The sequence below is a fragment of the Panthera leo genome, chromosome C1, assembly GCF_018350215.1.
Source record: "Panthera leo isolate Ple1 chromosome C1, P.leo_Ple1_pat1.1, whole genome shotgun sequence".
Lineage (NCBI taxonomy): Eukaryota > Metazoa > Chordata > Mammalia > Carnivora > Felidae > Panthera > Panthera leo.
In genome coordinates, this window is record NC_056686.1 from 204,125,785 (window position 1) to 204,146,266 (window position 20,482).

At 44.1% G+C, this 20,482-nt stretch overlaps 1 protein-coding gene across 10 annotated transcripts in view; it reads right to left on the bottom strand.

Moving 5' to 3' along the window:
- EPHA4 (EPH receptor A4) overlaps positions 1-20,482 on the bottom strand; it is a 149,472-nt gene that overhangs the window by 63,172 nt on the left and 65,818 nt on the right. For 8 of the 10 annotated variants that reach the window (XM_042950258.1, XM_042950260.1, XM_042950264.1 and 5 more), the window contains one exon: positions 15,932-16,087. The exons of 1 other annotated variant lie outside the window; for it this stretch is intronic. In XM_042950258.1, the coding sequence (XP_042806192.1) occupies positions 15,932-16,087 (156 nt within the window). Of the gene's footprint in view, positions 1-15,931; positions 16,088-20,482 lie in introns of those variants that run through there. One more of the 10 variants, XM_042950275.1, reaches the window with a different exon arrangement.

Here is a 20,482-nt window from a genome sequence, read left to right on the forward strand (position 1 = left end):
GCGATGTCAAAGGCAGAGTCGTTGGGAGATCCCAGCTTGCGGCAGGGATCGTGCAAAGGCTCTCAGGCCCCACGTCCTGCCCTTCAGCTAGCCAAGGCTGGACCAGGCCCTTTTGAGCTGACTCATTCCCACTGACATCAAAGAGTTTGTGAAACATGAACGGTGGTGGCGGCTGTTTGGAAACAGAACAACTGACCGCAAACAACATAGTGGTTGGTTTTAAAGATAGCAATAAAAAATAGTAATAATAATAATAAGACTAGCGAGCCATGACGAACCCTCTTGTTTCTTGCCGGAGATTAGTCTTTACGTGCCAAAGAGTTGCAACGCAAACTGCCTTCAAGGAGAAGAATCTGGGTGGGAGAAGGGAGGGGATATTCCTGGACTGAGCCAGTACCAAAGGCTGGAAAGATATCTGCCCCACTCTGATGCAAAACACCTCCTCAAAGGGACGTGTGGAAAGTCCTCTCTTCCTTTCTCTTCCCCATTTTGGGGAAAAGAACCAGAGGGAGTTTTAATGGAAATTTCAGGTTTCTGGCTCACTCTATCTATTCTAATGTATTTGCGATGAACTGCTTTGAGGGAAATGTGACCATGTTCCTCAGGAAAAGGAAGTTAACTGGAGGCCTGTGTGAACCGGTTAGAAGCTTTATCTAGTCAACCACAATGGACTGCGTTGTTCCAAAGTAACCACGGGGACAAAATCGAACGAGGCAACCTACTAATAAGGAGTCATACCCAATATTTATTACTCAGCTCATGCTGTTGGATTGCTAAAGGATCTTGGTGGTAATGCTGAAAAAGGGTTAATCCAGGGCTTCCCAATCTCCCCTCGAGACTAATTATCAACAGCCTCTCTTAATTTTTGAGATCTAGGCCCCGTCCAGTGTCGTAAAATTTGTTCCTAAAAGTAAGAGTACCCCCACAGAAGTCTGCAGAAGGAAAATACGAATTTCTTTCTTGCTTAGGTTTCATATTTATAGCTATGGTCCTTAGCTTCGTGACTGGAATATAATAAAGGTAAATAAGTGGTTTCTGAATACGTGAACAGAGACAGACAGGAAGTTAAAGATGATTTGGCCAAACAAATAACCTCATTTTAAAAAGACGAGGGAATTGAGATCCAGTTTGTGGACCTGACAACACTGAAATTCCGTGCAATTTCATTAGTGACAGAGTCGGACTAAAATCCAAAAGTCCTAACTCCCACTCCGGGGTTATTTCCACTCCGTTACGTGGCTCCCCATAGAGGTGTAATAACAACAAAAGCAGTAGTTTCGGCCAAAGTTTAAGAGGTAAAGGTAAAAAGGGAGGGTGTATCTTCTATCCTGTTCAAATTTTATGGATGCTTGCCACCATGGTGAAATCCACTAGTAGTCTGCAGCTAAAACTTACCACAGCTTGGTTTATAAAATGGGTCAGCCACTGGTTCTTATTTTGCTATGACTTCCAGGGTTAAATGCGAGGGACTCTTAAATCCATTAACCCCCTTGCCAAGGTTCCTGATCCACTTTCACGTGGGAAAATGTGACACAATGAATCAAGCAATGCAGAAGCAAAAAGTCAGTAATTAGTATGTAGGACGGGGCATGGCAGTGTCTAAACAGAGAAGAAATGGAGCAGAAAACTAAATGGTCACAGGACTCAGAGATATAACACTGCCCCATGGGAAAGAAAGAAAAACAAACAAAAAAAAAAGATGCTGCAGGATTTCAAAATGGAGGGCTGGGCCCCAAACAAGTGGTGGCCTGGAACAGGCTTCTTTGGGCAACGATTCTTAAAGAAGACCCTGCGGTGGATGGTAACGGGAAGACAGAGGACTAGGCAAGTTCAAGTTCAATGATGCCTCCATGAATGGTTTGGTGAATTGTACTGCATATGTTTTGTTTTGCTGCCGTAGGGAGTGATGTTATATGGGCTTAAAAATTGGACTATGGTAGAGTTTTATTTTGTGGGTTTTTCTGGGGGGGGGGGGGTAGCAGATAGAAAAATGCCCACCCAGTACGATAATCACGGTGTTCTGCAAAGGCCTGGGAAAGAGTGCATGCTTTATAAATTAAAATCATAACGGTGGTTGTATTTTGTTTGCAGGATCGTGGTTTTCTTTCTTTCTTTTTTTTTTTAAACTCATGTCCATTGAAAGATGGTAAGTGTATTTCCATTTATAAGGAGGTGCCCTCTTTTCCTCAGAAAAGAAAGTATTCTCAAGACAAGAAAGTATACGCTTTCATACAACCCAAAAGTCCATCCAGATCCAACAGTAATACCTAATGTTAATAGCAGCACCTTAACACAATTACCTGTAGAGATGGCTATAATGAAAAGAAAATAGCGTTCTGAGTAACATGGGCTGTCTCAGTAAATACAAGGCATCCAGGAGGGGAAAAAAAAAAAAAAACGTAACTCAGATGATCTTGTCTTCTGTTTACGTAAAGTAAGTAGTGTATCTGGATATTTGGGAACCATTAAGTTTCTGACAAGGGATTTTGCCTGTCTCACCAGAAACAGGTCAACTTGCAAGCAAGTCTCCAATTACAAATATGAGATCTGTAACAAAACACGGTAATCATACTCTTTGTTTAAATTTTCTAGTCTCCATATTGAGATCGCCCCTACTAAGTACCTAGCCTCAGGTAGCTTATAGGTCATTATACGTTACAGGGTCTTGTCCTTTTATCCTTTCCAAAACTACCCACTACTAGCCTTTATGTAGTACTGGCAGCAATCTTGCTTATGGCATCGTCCCACCGTACAGGTCACATTTATTTCTCTAACTTTGGACCATGTGATGGGGTCTTGCTGTTCAGACATACGCTGCGTTGTCTGTTTCTATCACCGGTCTATGTACTCCCCAAGAGAGCTGATGTCGTCATCATTTCCCAGTGTCTACCCTGATTCCCACTTCAGAATAAGCACAGTAAACGTTTGAGGAATTGACAAATGAATGAATGGCTGGATGGCAAACTAACAAAGTCCTGCAATGCACCTGAGGCCCCCTACCTACAGTGTGTGAATTAATACAGCCCTCCCTGAGCTAAAGCTGGGAGTCAGTTCTTACACACAGACGACTCATTAGCATTAAGCCCTGGAGAGGGGTATCTCAATATACCTCGTTTAATTCAAGTCCCCCCGTTCTACACTTTAAAAATACTTTGCAAAAAGGAAGTTGGGCTGTATATCATATCTTAGTGATTACTTCCGTTGGGAGGGATTGTGGACTCATTCACATGCTTATTGTTTGTTGCCTGCTCTAGAAGACAAAGGGAAAGACAAATCAGACTCATTTTGATGCTTTCCTGGATACCTGAAGAAGGAAAGGGCAGGAAATCAGGGGGAAGGAAAAGACTAAAGGAAGCTAAATACGGATGATGTGAGCAGGAGGAGGTATACTGCAGGCCCTGGACTCACTCTCATTTTTTATATCTCCATTACCAGCCCAGCATGGCTGGGAGCTTCAAATGTGGACTCCATGGGGTGCCTGGCTGGCCGGGTAGATCATGCAACTCTTGATCTCAGGGGTTGTAAGTTCGAACCCCACGTTGAGTGTAGAGATCACTTAAAAACAAAATCTTAAAAAGATAAATGAAAAAAAAAATATGTGAGCTCCCTCAATCAAAGTTTTGTTCATTTAGGACTGGTTATTACGACTTTCCTTCTCCATCTTGGTTCCAGCCGATGGTTTATTTGGTTCAGAAGCCGTGGGCAATTTTATACCTGAAGAAAGTTAAGTTTTACATTTTCAAAGGTAGGCTGGCATTTTCCTTAGTAGCCTTTGTAGAACCACAGTTTCCTGTACATTTTATGTTTACCGTCAACATTAAGACATTTTTAAATACAAATCAAATGCTGGAGTGTCGGTAAGGGGAAATAAATGTACTTCCTTTACATTTTTTTTTAACTTCTTTGGAATTCATGTATATAAGTCCCTCCACGAATGGAGCTAGAATGTTAAACTCTTTTAAACGTCTCATGTTTAGAATGTCCTTCGTGTTTGAAATATAGGTTAGTGGCATAGATAATAACTCTGCTACCAGGACCAAAGGTCAAATGCAATAATCTTTAACTTACAAATCCATTACAACAGTATTCAACAAAACTTTCTCTGTAAAGGACCAGATAGCTAGTCAGTATTTCAGGTTTTATGGGCCACTCGTTCTCTGTAGCTACTACTCAAGTTTTCTCTGTACCTCGAAAGCAGCCATAGACATCACCTAAACAAATGGATGTGACTGCATCTCAAGAAAATTTTATTTTCAAAAACCGGGGCAGGTGAATTTGGCCTTCGGGCCGTAGTTTACCAGCCCCGGCTACAAAGAAATTGTTGGGAGAAGTGCACCCTCCCTTCAAAAAGATGCTCGTTACAATCCTCACAATTTGGCACATTAATTCTAGGGACTTCAAGCATACCCTGAAACTATCTAGGGAGCTCAGTCCAAGAACCCCTGATTTATATCTTCCTACAGCCCTGGCTTCTAAGGTTGAAGTTACATCTACCTTCACGGACTCAGGAAGAAATAAAATATGTGCAATATTATGGCCTATTTCTTGAGTTTCTCGGTGCTCTGAAAGCAATGGCCACCGTACTTCCTGCCACTGTGAATAAATTGAATGAACATCCATTTGCTTCGCTGGTGTGAAATACTTTCTCGATTGCACAGCAGGTACTTGTGAAAGGTGCTACAATGGGTAATTATTATTTTCTAGTGGGATGTCAGGTTGCATTTGGTTGACAGGAGTTTGACAATATGAAGTCCCAAAGAAACCTTAGCCAAATTATAGCAAAAGCAAAGGACTATCATATCATATAATAAAATATCATATCATATTATATCATAAAAGGAATCTTGATCTCCCTTAACCCATCATGTACTCTCTTCTGGGAAAAGACAACCTTCCAGAAATAAAGCATACTCTATCTAGAGAAGTTGAGTGAATGTGACATTTAAGAAGGGCAACATTCCAAGTATAAAAGAACATTCTAGTAACTCTACAAATCTTAGTTCTTCTCTCCTGTGCATTAGGCAAAAGTATAATTCCCGAGTAGTTTAGAGAACACACTGGCTTACGTCAGGATTTAAAGTAGCCCCATGTAGGAGAACCCAATGTTAACATATCCACATGAAATCTGTATGAGCCTTACTTATTAATAAGTCATTGAAAAGGGATCGGCCAACACTGAACCTAAAGTCATAAATGCCTCCGATGCGAAGGAGGAGCTTGGTGTAAACCATCCCAAGGAAAGTCAATGTCAAGCTAAGTGCTCTCTACGTACCCCACCCCCAACCCACAAGCCAGATAAAATGCTTTTTTTTTTTTCAATGTTAGAGGTAGCAATTGGAACGTCAGAAAAAGTTGGAAACCAAAAAGACGGATACTTTCATCACTGCAGCTAGAAGTGGGTTCTGCCGAAGGTTTATAAATCTATATGGATGCAAGGTATAATATGCTATATAAACCCAAAATCCGCAATGTCTTATAACAATTGTTAAAATGCTAACAGATTGTAAGGCTAGGGGGAAAAAGTCAAGTTGAAAATTCCCATTATTAGCACAACTCGAGACACGCAGCTCGTATGTTTTAGACTTGGTAGTTCCACCTGCAATTCTCTCCCCTGGCTTTTCCAATAGCTGCCTCCTTACCCCTCAGGGGGTCCCAGCTCAGGTCCTCCCTCCTCCCTTCTCCCTCCACGCAAAATGAAACGCTTCCGTTTCCTCCACTGCACTCTATCACATCATCTTTTTCCTTCTTGTGAGAATTTTTGATCATCCTATTTATTATTCATATTCCAATTAGAACAGAAATATTTTTTTCTGGTTCATGAGAGTATCCCCGGCCCTTAGGAAGGTGCCAAATTTATTAATAGATATTCATTAAGTATCTACTGAATAAATAAACGAATTAATGACGGTTCCTGAACCCAGTCCAGCTCACTCATCAAAGGTGTCACCATTACAGCACTGGTGTATGTTGCAAAAGCATATTCCAGGGGTGTATGGATGGCTCCGTTGGTTGAGCGTCGACTCTTGATTTTCGTTCAGGTCATGATCCCACGGTGTGGGATCGAGCCCCACATTGGGCTCTGCACTGAGTGTGGAGCCTGCTTAAAATTCTCTTTCTCCTTCTGCATTTCTCACCCTTCCCCTCTAAAATTAAAAAAAAAAAAAAATAGGGGCACTTGGTTGGCTCAGTCAGTTGAGTGTCTGACTCTTGATTTAGGCTCAGGTCACGATCCCAGGGTCCGGGGATCGAGCCCACATCACCCTCTGCACTGAGCGTGAAGTCTATTTAAGATTCTCTCTCTCCCTCTGCCCTCCTCCTCTGCTCTCACTTTCTCTATAAAAAAAAAAACAAATTAAAAAAATAAATAAAATACCACATTGCTTAAAATAAATAAAATAAAATAGGGTATTCCAAAAAAAAAAAAAAAAAAGGCAATCACAGGCTAGAAGTTTGAAATGCAAGCCTGCAGCCAAAGCAAGGAGATAGCTGATAGGAGAACAAAGTAGCTGGGCTCACGTCAAGAGTGGTTTCCAGAACCCTCACAGACATCTAATACTTAACGGATTTTTAATCACCATTTTAAAATTCCACGCCCGAGCCACGGAATTAATTCTGGACGTGGAAAGAAACATCCCCCGGGAGCATGGGCAGAAGCCTGACTCTTAAATGATCAATGTCTTCAAATGCTGCGACTGTCGCCCTACAAAAATGCCAAGGCAACAAGTACAAGACGTCTCTTCTGAGGAAGAGGGGCCGTGGGTCTCGAGTTCCACTTCATAAGGCTTCATTAATCATGTCCAACTTTTGGACTGTCAATGATACTTCAGTGCCTTAGCCGTAAAACCTTCCACCCCTTCAGATAAGCCCGTGTTAATCTCTCTCCGGCTGAAAGACAGGCTAGAACACAGAGTCAACAGTTGGGGTGTATGTAAGTTTTGCCTGAAACGAAGCCCAGGCTTCCTCCCCCCGACTGTTGTATATGTTGCCACTGTTAATCGCTTTCTCTCAGTCCCTGCGGCTGTGGGTCAGTTTACAGAAAGACTGCTGTTCGGGGACACCTCTTCTGAGATAGATGAACAGTGCAGTTTCTGTGTTTCAACGATGAGTAGAGCCAAAGCATAACTGCCCGTCATTAACAAATAGAACCATTTGGATGCACCAACCACTTGTTGCTCCGTGAAACATTCTTGGCTTCCTGCCAAGGTAACTTCTTGCTGCAATTCCGCCCCTGCCTCTTTTTCTGGCATATCTATTCTCACATCGTCCTCTCCAGACACCTTCGTCTTTACTGGGCTCACGGAGGTTTCGGTTTATTTATTTGAGGACGACTAGTTTATGGCTCAAGTGCTTTAAAAGGAAACTCTCCATTAGTCATGAGGAGGCCACAGTGAGAAAGACAGAGCAAGGCGCTTTGTTCCATTTCTTCAAAATTTTGAGCAGTTCGCTTTAAAAGTAGCCAGGCTAGGGGCACCTGGGTGGCTCAGTCAGTTAAGCGTCCAACTTCAGCTCAGGTCACGATCTCACGGTTCGTGAGTTCGAGCCCCGCGTCGGGCTCTGGGCTGATGGCTCAGAGCCTGGAGCCTGCTTCCGATTCTGTGTCTCCCTCTCTCTCTGCCCCTCCCCTGTTCATGCTCTGTCTCTGTCTCAAAAATAAATAAATGTTAAAAAAAAATTTTTTAAATAAATAAATAAATAAAAGTAGCCAGGCTGTGAATTAATTTACATTTCTTGCAAGCTGGTTTTTCATACTTTATCTTATTTCATCCTCCTAATAAAATCTGACAAAGGGCATCGATCAGCCTCGGCAATCTGATGACCAAACCGAAGATAAGAAAAGTTTCGCAAGTCGCCCAAATGAATACGATCCAAATGCGCAAAGGTACTGTGATCAGAAAGTCTGATTCTGGGGCTATAATGGCCCCTGTCACAAAGATACAAGCAATCCAAAGGGGGGGGGGGGGGGGAAGAAAAAGAAAAGAAAAAAAAGCACAACTCTGAGCTTTTTGTGGACCATTCCTCACTTTCTCACTTCCTCCCAGAATCACGTTTCTTCTAGTTGCCTGTCCTTAAGGCTGAAATGTGCTGCCATGACTTCCTAGATGGTGCTCTTGTCTTCGTTGAGTTAACCTCTCTCTCTGGTCCTAACTTCCACTCAAGAGGGCAATTAGGAGTTTCTGTTAAAGGCTTTTTCCCTGGGGTGAGGGGGGCGGGGGCGCAGGGAGAAGGTCACACGAGGGGCGGGGGGCAATCAGATCGATGCAATGAAACTCTTCTCTGAGTTCATCCTCTGTTGAGCTGTAGATCACGTGTAGAATAAGAGTCAACTATGGGAGGAAAATCAAAATACTGAGAGCAAAGAAGGTATCCAGTTCTCACCCCAGGGGACCTCAGCACAGTGTATAATTGACCCTGTTTCATAGAAGCATGCTGGGCACAACCACTGTATGACTTCCATGACTAGTGTCAAAAATGCGATCCAGAAATGACAGGGCTCAATTGATAACAAGCCACTCTTACTCATTCATGGTGGTGGAAAAATTGCAATAAGCTGGCTAAATGGCATTGGCAGAGATTATTCAAGTCTTTCACTTGGGCATATATCACATCAGTGTTCCTCAAACCTATGCACGTTCCAGTTGAATCCACGTTGTACTAGTAATCCCTCTACAATGTCCACATTGGACTGTTGATCTGTATAAAATGAGAAGTAGGCGGGAGGGGAAAGAGAAGGCTAAAACAGCATTGTTTTAAAACACACAGTTCGAGGAGAGGACACTTGATCCTTATTAAATACCCTGAAGCTTTTTCAAATTTTATAAACAGCCCAATGGCAAGTGGTCAGACTGGGATGCATCCATCCTCTTCCAATAAGCACTACTTGGTGATCTTTCCCCCTGTAGCCCTAATCGTCTTTGGACAAGAATCACACTCTTGGCCTCTCCAGAGGTGCTTTTTTTCTCTACTGGTAGTCAAAATGCCGAAAGGCAATCAGAAAGGGAGAGGCAAGGATGTGGGTTACTCATTACCGATACCAGACTCTGAACCACTGAGATCTACCCAAATAAGCCAACAGGTTCATTTACCTGTTGAAGACTGCATCCGAATCATCAAAATTTCTTTGATTGTTCTTATCTGTTGGGTATGGTCCGAGGACAGGCATATTAATTGGCTTAACAACTGATTACCGGGCGGCATGACCATATGTTGCGAACTAAAGTCCCTGTCACAGAATCTGGCAGCGGGAGAGTTGGTATCTCAATCTGAGTTTTTATCCCGCGACAAACGGAATGTAGCATGAAATTGTACTCTCATTTCACAAATTCGATAAATGACATGAAGCAACAAATTCCCCTGTAAATTTCAGATCCAAGAATTTCCGTAAAAATAGCTTCACAAAAATCATTGATTACATGGCCGATAAACTGGGATATGGTCAGAGATCAACGAACGGATCTCCTGCAACACTTATTAACGAAACTGTAGGAATCTTTGGCTTTTGTTTTCACTCCTACAACCAACGGGTCTTTCACGACCGCTGACTACACTCTCATTGATCAATTTCATAGAATGTCCTGCCTTCCACCATTATATTGTTAGTTATTGGAAGCCCTAGAGCAAAAAGATATATGCTTTTGGGTGGGGGAAAAAAATGTAGCTTACTTAAAACCAAAGGCTGCCTTTTATGCTATGGTTTATACATCAAAGACTCATGCTAGACATCCCTCCCCAAATCCCTTAGCCAGACTGTTAAGCATGTAAATCTTTGGGGCAGAGAACTGAACCGAACATCAGTGGCACCTTCAAGGGCTTGTTTGAAAATGGATGTGAGATTTCCAAAATTAAAGCGCTTAAAAAAGAAAAAAAAAGGGTCTCTCTTCTCCTGACCTTGGAAACAAGTAAGGACGATGTTATTTTAATTTGCATTCAAGTTTTAACAACACAGTCACACAGCACCACTGGGATCCACATTGGGTTTCCACTGAAAATTGCTCATCATTTCATTATGGTTCATTATGTTGATAACTGTCAGAAGGCATTAGAAGTGAGGGCTTTGAGTAATAGACCTGAAATGGTAATTTTAAAACAATACACTTTCTGGAGGAAATACAGTGGTGCACTACATTCAATTAGAAAAGGCAAATGTAGAAACAAAGTGAGTGATGTTCGCTGTTTGGGGCTAAGCTATTTCAGTTTCTCAATAACCTAAGCCTGCAGACCAGGGTTTTCAAATCAGGACCTTTCGTCATAGACCTTGGGAAATTTGCCCTCATTAGCTCTAAGCTCCTCCAGTATAAATTGTCTCAAAAGCTGCAAATTTGGAGTATTTTAGGCCACGTCTGAGGATCAATCAATCACTCTTTGTTTGTTTGGCACAGCTGACTGAATCATTCAAGGCCGTTGACTTGGAGACAGATTTGTGAAGACCCCTCAAGTTGGCAATCCAAAATCATAATCTCTTATTTCACAGAGTGCTCCATTCAGGAGGCTCTAATAAGTTTCATCCAACAAGTGAAACAAAGAGCACCCCAAAGCACAAGGACAGATTTCCAACCGAAACGTACAGGAAACCATTCTGGTAATGGTGTTCAGAAGTCAAGGTGGCAAAATAACAAATCAGCTTTTCCTTCCCAGATATCCGAAGCCAATTCACTTCTTCTAGAAGGCATTTTTGTCTAGTACATTTTGCAACACAGTAAGGGGTTGGCAAGTCGCCTTAAATATGATATAGGTTCGGTCTCCCGGGGAGGGAAAGACCTTTCTCACTATCATCACTGAACAAGCAACTAAATAACTAAGGTAATCAAAAGTCTTCCTGCACAGGCATGTAGTTGCCTTCTCCCACCACTGCTGACTGTCAGACCACATTCCTGACTACAGAGAAAGGTAAGAGGGAGGTGAAAGAGATCTGGAGGGGAGGGGCTGGTTATCAGTAGAGTTAAATGACATGTATCTCTTTAATAAAAATCACATTCAAATTCCCTCTAAGAAATGATTCACGAGATCAAAATTTCTTCATCAGCTTGAACGGCATCCTTGTGTGTAGACAGGTATGGGAGTCTGTGTTGCTGGCAGTCACAAAAACCCTGTCACCTTTCTTGACTGATACCCGTGTCTGAGGTGAACATTGACATTTCCACTGTGAGGCAGTAACCTGGTGGGGACTGTGGAAGAAAATACAAACAAACAAACAAACAAACAAAGCTCCATGGTGAGTGTATTTGATGATGTAACTCCAAACCAGGTTGGGTTTTCTTCTGGGAGACAAAGGAAGGATTCAATTTCCATCAAGGGAGAATGTCCCCCACCCTTGAAATTATCTTCCTAGAGTCACCACTGAGCTGAAGAACAGGCCTGACAGTTACAGCCACGGAAAAGAGGGCCTCCTGTCTCCTGCCATCCATCAGGAAGGATCTAAATCCTTACCACCCGAAGATGGTCCACCGACCAGCAGAATCAGCAATAGCTGGGAATTTGTCACAAATGCAGCCTATCAGGCCCGACTTCTCCTGCTAACCCCTAGTGACTTCCGGGTGCTTCCTACGTGCATTGATATTTAAGAAGCATTTCTTCTAACTCTCTGTTCTAACCGGGGTGCGGATTATTTTCTCGAAAATATTCGTGATGCTTCCACGGAAATACAGCCTATCCCACAGGCGGCCATTTATGCTAACCTTAACCAGAAGCGCCAAGAGAGGCACTCCTAAAGATAGTGTTCATTGGCCATTTAATCCTTTGAAGTTCTCAAGCAGCGTGCATGGTATGAAGACCTTCTTAGGTGTTTCCTTCTAAATTAGCCGATGCTGCTTGTGTTCACCTGGTCTAATCGTTCCCCGAGTGAACAAAAACCTGATTTTACAAACCAGTGGAGCAGAGTCTCTCTTTGGCTAGAAGAATGAGGCTCAGATAGTGTGTTTTATTTCTTCATTAGCGTGCCGTCACAGTGAGCGATCACTAAATGCAGGGCTGCATGAGAATGCTGGAGTTAAAGATAGCATAATGAACAAAGAAGGTGCCTGATTATCATGGCTGTCAGCACAAGGGAATTGGCTTTGTCACCTGGCTTAACCAACTGGTAAGAACTGATTAAAGGCTGGAGTCGGTTTGAAAGGATCCCTGATGTTTATGTTCCTTTCTCTCCCCCACATCTTGTCAAAAGAATCCGATAAAGCTGGGTGGGGGGGGGGGGGCGAGGCAAGGGGGAAGGGCTTCATTCTGTGGGTTATTTGAACAGGAGGTTCTTTGAGAAACTCCCACTGTCTTCTCTATTGAAATGCCTACTAAGTGCCGTCCAGGACTTTCTGCGATGGCAAAAATACTCCACAGAGGAGCTGTCCAGTATGGTCACCACTGGCCCCATGTGGCTAGGGAGCCCTTGAAATATGGCACAGCATAAATTGGAAACTGAATTTTAAATTTAAAGAGTCGTATGTGCCTAGTGGCTACAGTATGGGACAGTGCAGGAAGGGAAAAATCTAACGTGAGCTGTAAAGTAGAAGAGACTATAATTCTGCTGCTTAATTTACTAGTAAACCTATTAGCAAAATATGGTCACCCCCCCCCCCCAATTATCGTTGTCTCCAAGGAGGTCTTAAGAGTCTTATGTAGTTAATGTTTATTAAATTAAAAAAAAAAAACACTTAAAAATAAACTCTGTAGAGAAGTGGGCTCAACTTTGTGTTTACAATGCAATTACGGGGGCAGCTTTTGAAAATGCTGATGCCTGAATCTTATCCCCAGAGATTCTGGAGTCTAGTGCAGCCACTGGGCAATTCAATTGCACGGTCAAGTGAAAAAAGCACCATAGAGAGGCAGTCAGACGCGCTGGCAGTGTGGTGTGGACGTGGTTTGGGGGAGGAAGTGACCAGCTGGGGACCCAAGAAGGGACCAAACATTTGTTAGATCCCTACCATGTGCCAGACCTTTACAAATATTTTCTTGTTTAATTCTCAAAACAACCCAACAGGCAGATCATGAGAATCCCAGCTGACCGATGGGTAAGCGGCGTCAAGGGGTTGAACAACCACAGAACTTTGTGGTGTTAACAGCACCGTGCTTCCTCCTAGCTCGAGTCAGAGGGACGCAATAAACTTAGAATAACACAAAGAGCTTGAGTCAGTAAAGTGTAGGCGGAGTACTAAGAGGATGGACCGGAGGGGAAAAGATCACATATTGCGTCGGTATTTTCATGGATCTTTTATCAGTGACACAAAAAGCTGCCAGTGTTCCTTTGTTCACGTTATTGAAAGCAATCGCCGACAAATGCAAAAGTTACTTTAGCTCTGAAACTTTTTGATGCCCCCCAATTGCTAAAACCCGTATTTTCTTTTTCTCATTTGGATCCTCAAGATACAGCCAACAATTTATGCCTACGCAAACATAAAATTCCAAGGGCTCGGCTACCACACTTACACACACGGGAAAGCATTCCAGTAACTCAGGCAGGTGGTGACCTCTGGGGTCTCCCTAAACTGCTCCCATGTAGCAAGCTGCAGTAGTTACGTGATGGGCCCATGGTCCTAGAATGCTGGTGACAGATCGGAATCATGAGACTGAAAACGCCTGGAGGCAAGAGCCAGACCATCTTGCCATCAAAGATGAATTTTATGAGGTTCTTAACACAGTCGGGCTGCAGGCTGGGGAAGGCTCTATCTGTATGGAAAGATAGACAGCATGAAGGCAGCCATCACACGGTCTGGCCCCAATACTGCCCTTTAAGTGTACTGGTGCCCTAAAACCCCACACCCAGGGAACTGTTGGCAGCCGGTGTGGTCAGAGGAGGAGTGTTTACCTAATCCCACAGAGTGGAACACGGGATGAGGATACTCAGGTTGGAAAAGAAAAAGCCTGGGACTTGAGCTTATCAAACATCATGGCCATCTAGAGAAAGTAGTTAGTCTAGGGAAGGAACACAAAAAGAAAACGAGGAAGTCTTTGCCCATTTACACTTACACCCAAGGCTGGCCTTCGTATTCTCCTTCCCTCAGGAGGGAGTTTGAGTTTGACCCCGGGGGGGAGTGGGCAAGAAAGCCTGCCTGTGATAAGAAAAATGTCAGTCTTCTGGTTGTGCACCAAGCTGGGGTGGGGTCCTGGGCTCCTTCTTAACATCTCTGAGCTGGCAATTACGTCGTGCATAAACTGAAAATAATGCCTATTTTATAGATTTGGTTTACTATGAGCCCTGTGATGAGGTGTATTGAAAGTGTCTGATACATTACCTGGGTATCATAAAATGATTCTTCTTGTTTTTTTTGTTTTGTTTTGTTTTTTAAGTTTATTTATTTACTTTGAGAGAGAGAAGAGAGGGCAAGCTGGGGAGGGGCAGAGAGAGGTGGGAAAGAGAGACAGAACCCCAAGGAGGCTCCACACTGCCAGCGCAGAGCTCAGTGCAGGGCTTGAACTCACAGAACCATAAGATCATAACCAGAGCTGAAATCCAGAGTCAGATGCTTAACCGACTGAACCACCCAGGCACCCCGTTCTTCTTGTTATTATTTTTTTTTTGAGAGACAGAGAGATAGAGAGAGGAAGCTCACGTGTGTGAGCAGGGGAGGGGCAGAGGGAGAAGGAGAGATAGAATCTCAAGCAGGCTCCACGTTCAGCCCAGAGCCCGACACTGGATCATGACCTAAGCCGAAAGCAAGTCAGACGTTCAACTGACTGAGCCACTCAGGCGCCTCTGTGAAATGGTTCTTACTGCTGTCGTCGTTTATAAAAGAAACTCTGGAGGGTCCGGTAATCTCAGTCCAAATTTAGGATGGATCTGGAATCTCTTCCCACTCCTTTTAAGGCTGATACTTGACTTAACCAGACAATGGCCTCACAGCCAGAAAATACTTCTATCTGGAGGGATGTTGGCTCCAGGCCAGCCAAGATGGAATTTGTAATAGGGAACAAAACAGTAACAGCCATAAACACAGTAAAAGCTAAAATATACTGAGTAGCATCACTTTTTGCATTTCTATGCTAACATGGCCCACAGGACGGTGCTAAATACCAACAACGATGACGGAGGTACTATTTTTAACTCCATTCTACAGATGAGGAACCGGAGACGAAACTTAGGAGACTAAACTGTCAACCTGCTCTTAACTGTGGGGAGGGAGGGATGTTGGAAACAAAGACAGAACATGTGCGAACCCTGCGTGCCTGGCTCTGTCCCTCGACACACTGACTCACGCGATGGAAGCACCATGAGTGGAACGCTTGCCCGCCCCGCCCCCCCCCCCCCCCCCCCCCCCCCCCCCCCCGCTGCCTATTCTGGTCAAGGTCACAGCCACAGCAGGGTCTGTGGCAGCCCACGGTGCTGGTGGAAGCAATGGCAACACTAGCAGCTCGGTCCACAGAAAGTGGGAGAACAGACTCCTCTGTTCCTCTGCATACCAAGGGGCCAACCCCATCCATTCATTAGCCCGGCATGTATTGAGTGCCTATCATTAAACAGGCGTTTATTAGGACCCGGGCCTAAATGTTATGAACACAAAACTATGAGGAAAGAGGGAAGAAGGGTAATGACAACGCAAGCCATGACCTCAGTGCCCAAACTGAAACCACAGCCCACACGTGATCCCATCCCCGGAACCCTGCCCGGGACCTGTCTCCCCCGCAGCTGTCAGGCTTCCCCAAGACTCCCGAAGGAGACGGTAGAGCCATGTATAAATTCCAATCTCAGCTCTAATCGCACTGCCGGACAACCCCTGAGAGCTCCATCACTGCTCCAGAAAGTGGCCTGTGGTCAGCTGTGCGTTTTGAAGGCGACCCGGACAGCGAGACGGATCCTTCCTTTTCATAAGCATTCCTCCTGCTTTGAGTAACAAAAGATTTCACAGTCCATCTAACCTGCCCCCTGCCTGGTCATCTTGGGAGAAGACCCAGCCAGGCGGGAATGGCAGCCGTTGGCATCGAAGAAACGAGACAGAAGCACGCAACTTACGGGTGCAGGGCATAGAGGCCGCGTCGTTGTCGGCTCTGAAAAAGCCTCGGTCACAGGTGCACGATGTGGCTCCTTCCCAGACAGAGTAGCTGTGGGGCGGGCACTTGGCACAGGTGGCATCCGTGGAGAGGGCCTTGTAATAGCCAATTTTGCAGGCTACGGGAAAGAAGGAAACACACACCAATATAAGCCACCACTAACAGAGCAGAGCGAAACGTCACCTCCTTGACCCAGCAGGAGGGGGACGTTTCTGTGAATCGCTAGTGATCACCTGGCTGGAGACGCAGGTAAAGCAACGAAAAACATTAATCGGTTACAGTCATTCTTCAAAGGTCATTACATTCCCGGCCAGGTGGCAAGGAGCCCGACGGGAGACATTTTCTTAAAACCAGCGGTATCCGTCAGATTGCAGGTATGTTTCCCGAGGGCTTCTTGCGTGCAGGTACGCTGCTTACATGCAGGATGGCGTCCAATCCCGATGAACAGCTTGCACACACGTACTGTTATCAGCCCTCCCTTGGAAATTTGGGATGCTGGCTTTGAAAAGTCCATTCTTGGTGGCAGACCACGCGTCAGGTAAAGGTCAGGGACCAGCTTGGACGCAAGTGTTCTCTCCCCCAAACCTACGCTCTTGGCTACATGCTACGGAATCTGAGAGCGTGGTCTTGAACCAACAGTCGGAAGCGTATCCAAACGCTCACAGAAAAATTATCGGTGATGATTTCCTAATTACCGGTACAGAGGGCACCAAAGCAAAAGGCCAACAAAGGCAACGAGGCATAAAAGAAAAGAGTTGGTAAGACATGGGTCACGATTTCAAGGGAAAGTAATATAAAGTACCGACCGTAGATTCTGGACTATAACACACTAAGATTTTTTTTTTTTTTTTAAGATCAGCCGATATTTTATGTTCATTTTCAGATTAATAAAACCCTCTTGTTTTTCCCTCTCTCTATTTTTTCAACACCCCGCTGCCTCCCTATGCTCACACACCCTAAGTGGCTGCTGCAGAGAACATGGGCCATATAGTTCTTTATGCACCTGACATGCTTTCCATGACTTCATCTTCACAAACATCACACTGACACCAATGGCAGCTTTTCCTAATGTGGAAAATCTCAATAATTCTGGGAAACCTCACAATAAAAAATAATTAATAGGGCCTTGCTCCCCCCTGCCTCTGCTTCTCCCCTCTGCCCTTCACCATCACCTCCCAAATCTGTCTCCACTTGGAATAAAAATTGACCAACACCATCAGTAGTAAACCCACAGCGACAAAGCCATGAAAAATAAAGTTGTTTCGGGCAACCAGAGGTTTAAAAAAAAAAGGTGACAGATACCCACCACCTTTCCAGTACGATTCACTTTCAATGTTGTCCATTTATCTCGTCCTTAAGATGTTCCTAAACTATCAAAAATACCAGCTGGGAGAAGAACCCGTTAGGCGTTTGCCATCAGCCTGGCCACGAAAGGAGACCGACCACGCCAGAAACCCAGCGGGTTTCACTCGAATGAGGAGACAAAAAAAAAAGAGATCCGCAAAACTGCGTGATTCTCTGAGGAGATATGGCCACGTTCCCTTGTCTCATTACTCATCCCTCAAGCATCTGTACGGCTCCCAGTTGGAGTCTATTCCTCCCCTTTGAACAGCCTGTTGGTATTTTCTTAATCATGCTCTGGTAATGGCAAGCGGAAAGGGAGTTTAGCAGAAGCTCCAGAAAGGCACACGGTTATTTCACTATTATTAACTGAAGTTGTTTATGGAATTTCCTTTAACGAGCCAAAACTTTATGATGTGTGGAGCACCGACAATAAAAAGCACTAGGAGATCAATCTCTCCCTTATTTGCTTTCGTCTCTCACTGGACCGGAGAATCTTAGAAAAACAGGTTGCTCCGATGACTGAGATTTATGTGTCTCAAGTCTATACCCATCACATAATTAGGGATGGTTCAACGTGCAAGGTGCTTTTTGGTCATGCTTAAGATGGCCCTAGGGTTTCGACTAAAATCAGAAACACCAGCTTGGGGAGAAAGATGCACTGAGGGTCAAGCTTGTCCTTCCCACATCAAACACAGCGAGTCCCGGAACTCAGAAACAAATCCACTGGGTCCTGGGGGTTACTGAGTCACAGCCAACAAAGGCAAGTTGTGGAAACGTGGTGCCAGGCTTGGTAGAGCTAGGACTGAGGAGAAGGCATAAATTGCTTTATTTTTCCGCATCTGGAGAGTGGATTGAAATCTTCCGTGTTCCTGGCGCGCCTGGGTGGCTCCGTCAGTTAAGGGTGGGACTTGGGCTCGGGTCGTGATCTCGTGGTTTCGTGAGTTCGAGCCCTGCATCAGGTTCTGTGCTGACAGCTTCAGAGCCTGGAGCCTGTTTCTGATTCTCTGTCTCCCACTCTCTCTGCCCCTCCCCTGGTTGTTTTCTCTCTGTCTCTGTCTCTGTCTCTCTCTCTCTCTTTCTCCCTCTCTCTCTCCCAAAACTAAATAAACATTAAAAAATTTTTTTTTATTAATTCTCCATGTTCTTGATGATCCTTATGCACCTCCACTTCATCAGGCAGCAACACCTAAAAACTCACAATGGAAGTGGAAGAGTGACAAGAAAAATTGGCCTGTGATTTATTCACCGCAACACGAAAACAGAGCACGTCGAGAAAGTTGTAAGGAAGAGAAAAACAGACTATTGCTATTTCGTCAACTTCTATTCTGATCAGACTGCTTCCAGTTAAAAAATTAAATTCAGAGTTCACAGAAGTCAAATGAGAGGATGTCTTGAATTTCCTAAAGTTCAAAAATTAGTTGTATATTTATGTTAATTTCAGGGAAAAATGAGATCGCAAGTTTATAGTTTGTCTACGTTTCCTTGAAGCTGGTAGGAATGTGTTGGCAAGAGTTAGGTGTATGTGAATTCATTTGTGGAATACGGAGTTTTATACCCATTTGGAAAATTGAGGGCTGTTGTTTTTTAAACGCACTGACTATTTTTACTCTCTTTTCCTCTTGCTTTTACAAGCGCAAGGAAAAATACCACATTGTCATTGTGCTATTCTCGGCCACCCTTGCCGCCCTTAACACATTCCTCTGTCTTCAACTACATTAAGACCATGTTATTAATATTTCAGCATTCTTAGAAAGGCTCTCTCAAAATACAGGAGTGGTTTTTCATGCACGCGGCCATTGTGCTGCCTACGTTCAAAATGACCTAGTAAGTTGATGGTTAGGTACGTTTCTTTGCTCTTGTGGTTCACAGTCGTCTAGCATTTGGTGCATGAATGTGGAAGTAGATCCCATATTTATTCACCACCTATTTGCATTTTAAAAATGTCACTACATCTTTCATTCCAAACAAAATCCCCACGAAAGGTGTATGTGGTCTAACAAGCATTGACATGTGTTGTGATTTTCCTTCATTCTCCCAGAGGTGAGAACTATTCCACTGTATTTTTTTTTATGGCCGGGGCTTGGGAAGCAAGTTAGGAGTGAGTCAAATTGTACACTCTACACCCAAGAGCGTGTGTAATTCCTTCTGCCCCCTCGCTGGAGTACAGTTAGGAAGGAGCGCCTTATTTGGCCTTTCAGATACGTCATTGTGGGAGGATGAGTTCACGTGTGCAGTGAAAACTCTGAATTCACTTCCTTTAGTTTTGCTGTAATGAGCTCTTTCTGCTGACTCTAAACAAAAGGAGAAGACAAGTGAGGACAAGAAGAGAAAGCAAAACTCTCTTCTTTTCTTTCATTGGCTCACCCAGTGCCATAACAGGTTGCATTTTAAGGATAGTCTTCTACAGAAGTTTCCCTGTGGAATACTTACACATCATAATTTCCGGTGAAACACAAAACCAAAATGTTCTTAAGATGATGTAGTACCTTCAGGATTTCTCGGGGCACAGATGATTGCCACGAGGTGCAATGCCAAATTCAAGGAGCTAGTTAAACCCACTCTTTAAAAACATTGTATATAGATGGGGTGGTCGTTTTCCCCCTTCTCAGAGAAATAAAGACTGTCTTTACAGTTCATTTTGAAACCATTCCGGTTGTAAGAATATCTAACGATAACAGCACCTGTGATGATATATCAAGCACTTAAGGTGTTCATAGGCATCGTTTCATTTCATCTTCACAAGGATCCCTTGAGCTTGAGACTTTATCACTATCCGCGTTTTGCAAGTGAAGAAACTGAGGGTTGCAAGTAACTTGCCTGAGGTCACACAATTAAGTGGAAGTCAGTATCTAACCCCGGCTCGTGTGCTGATGAAAGTCGTTATGCAGTTACACAGGGTGAACACTGACCGTCAGCAAAAATCCGACACAGATGAAACAGACTACAGAAGAACTGAGGATGGTCCCAGCTTCCACTTGTGCCCCCAGCCCATCGTGGGGTTGTTTTCACAACCAGTGCTATGCTCTGCAACCTGCGAAGCAGTTTCTAAAGGCTCTCAGAGCTGCACTGGCCGGTACGACGGCTTTAGGCCATAGGCAGCTACTGATCTGGTCCAAAGCAGGCTCTAAGCGTAAAATACATGCTGGATTCCAAAGGCTTAGGGCCGCAA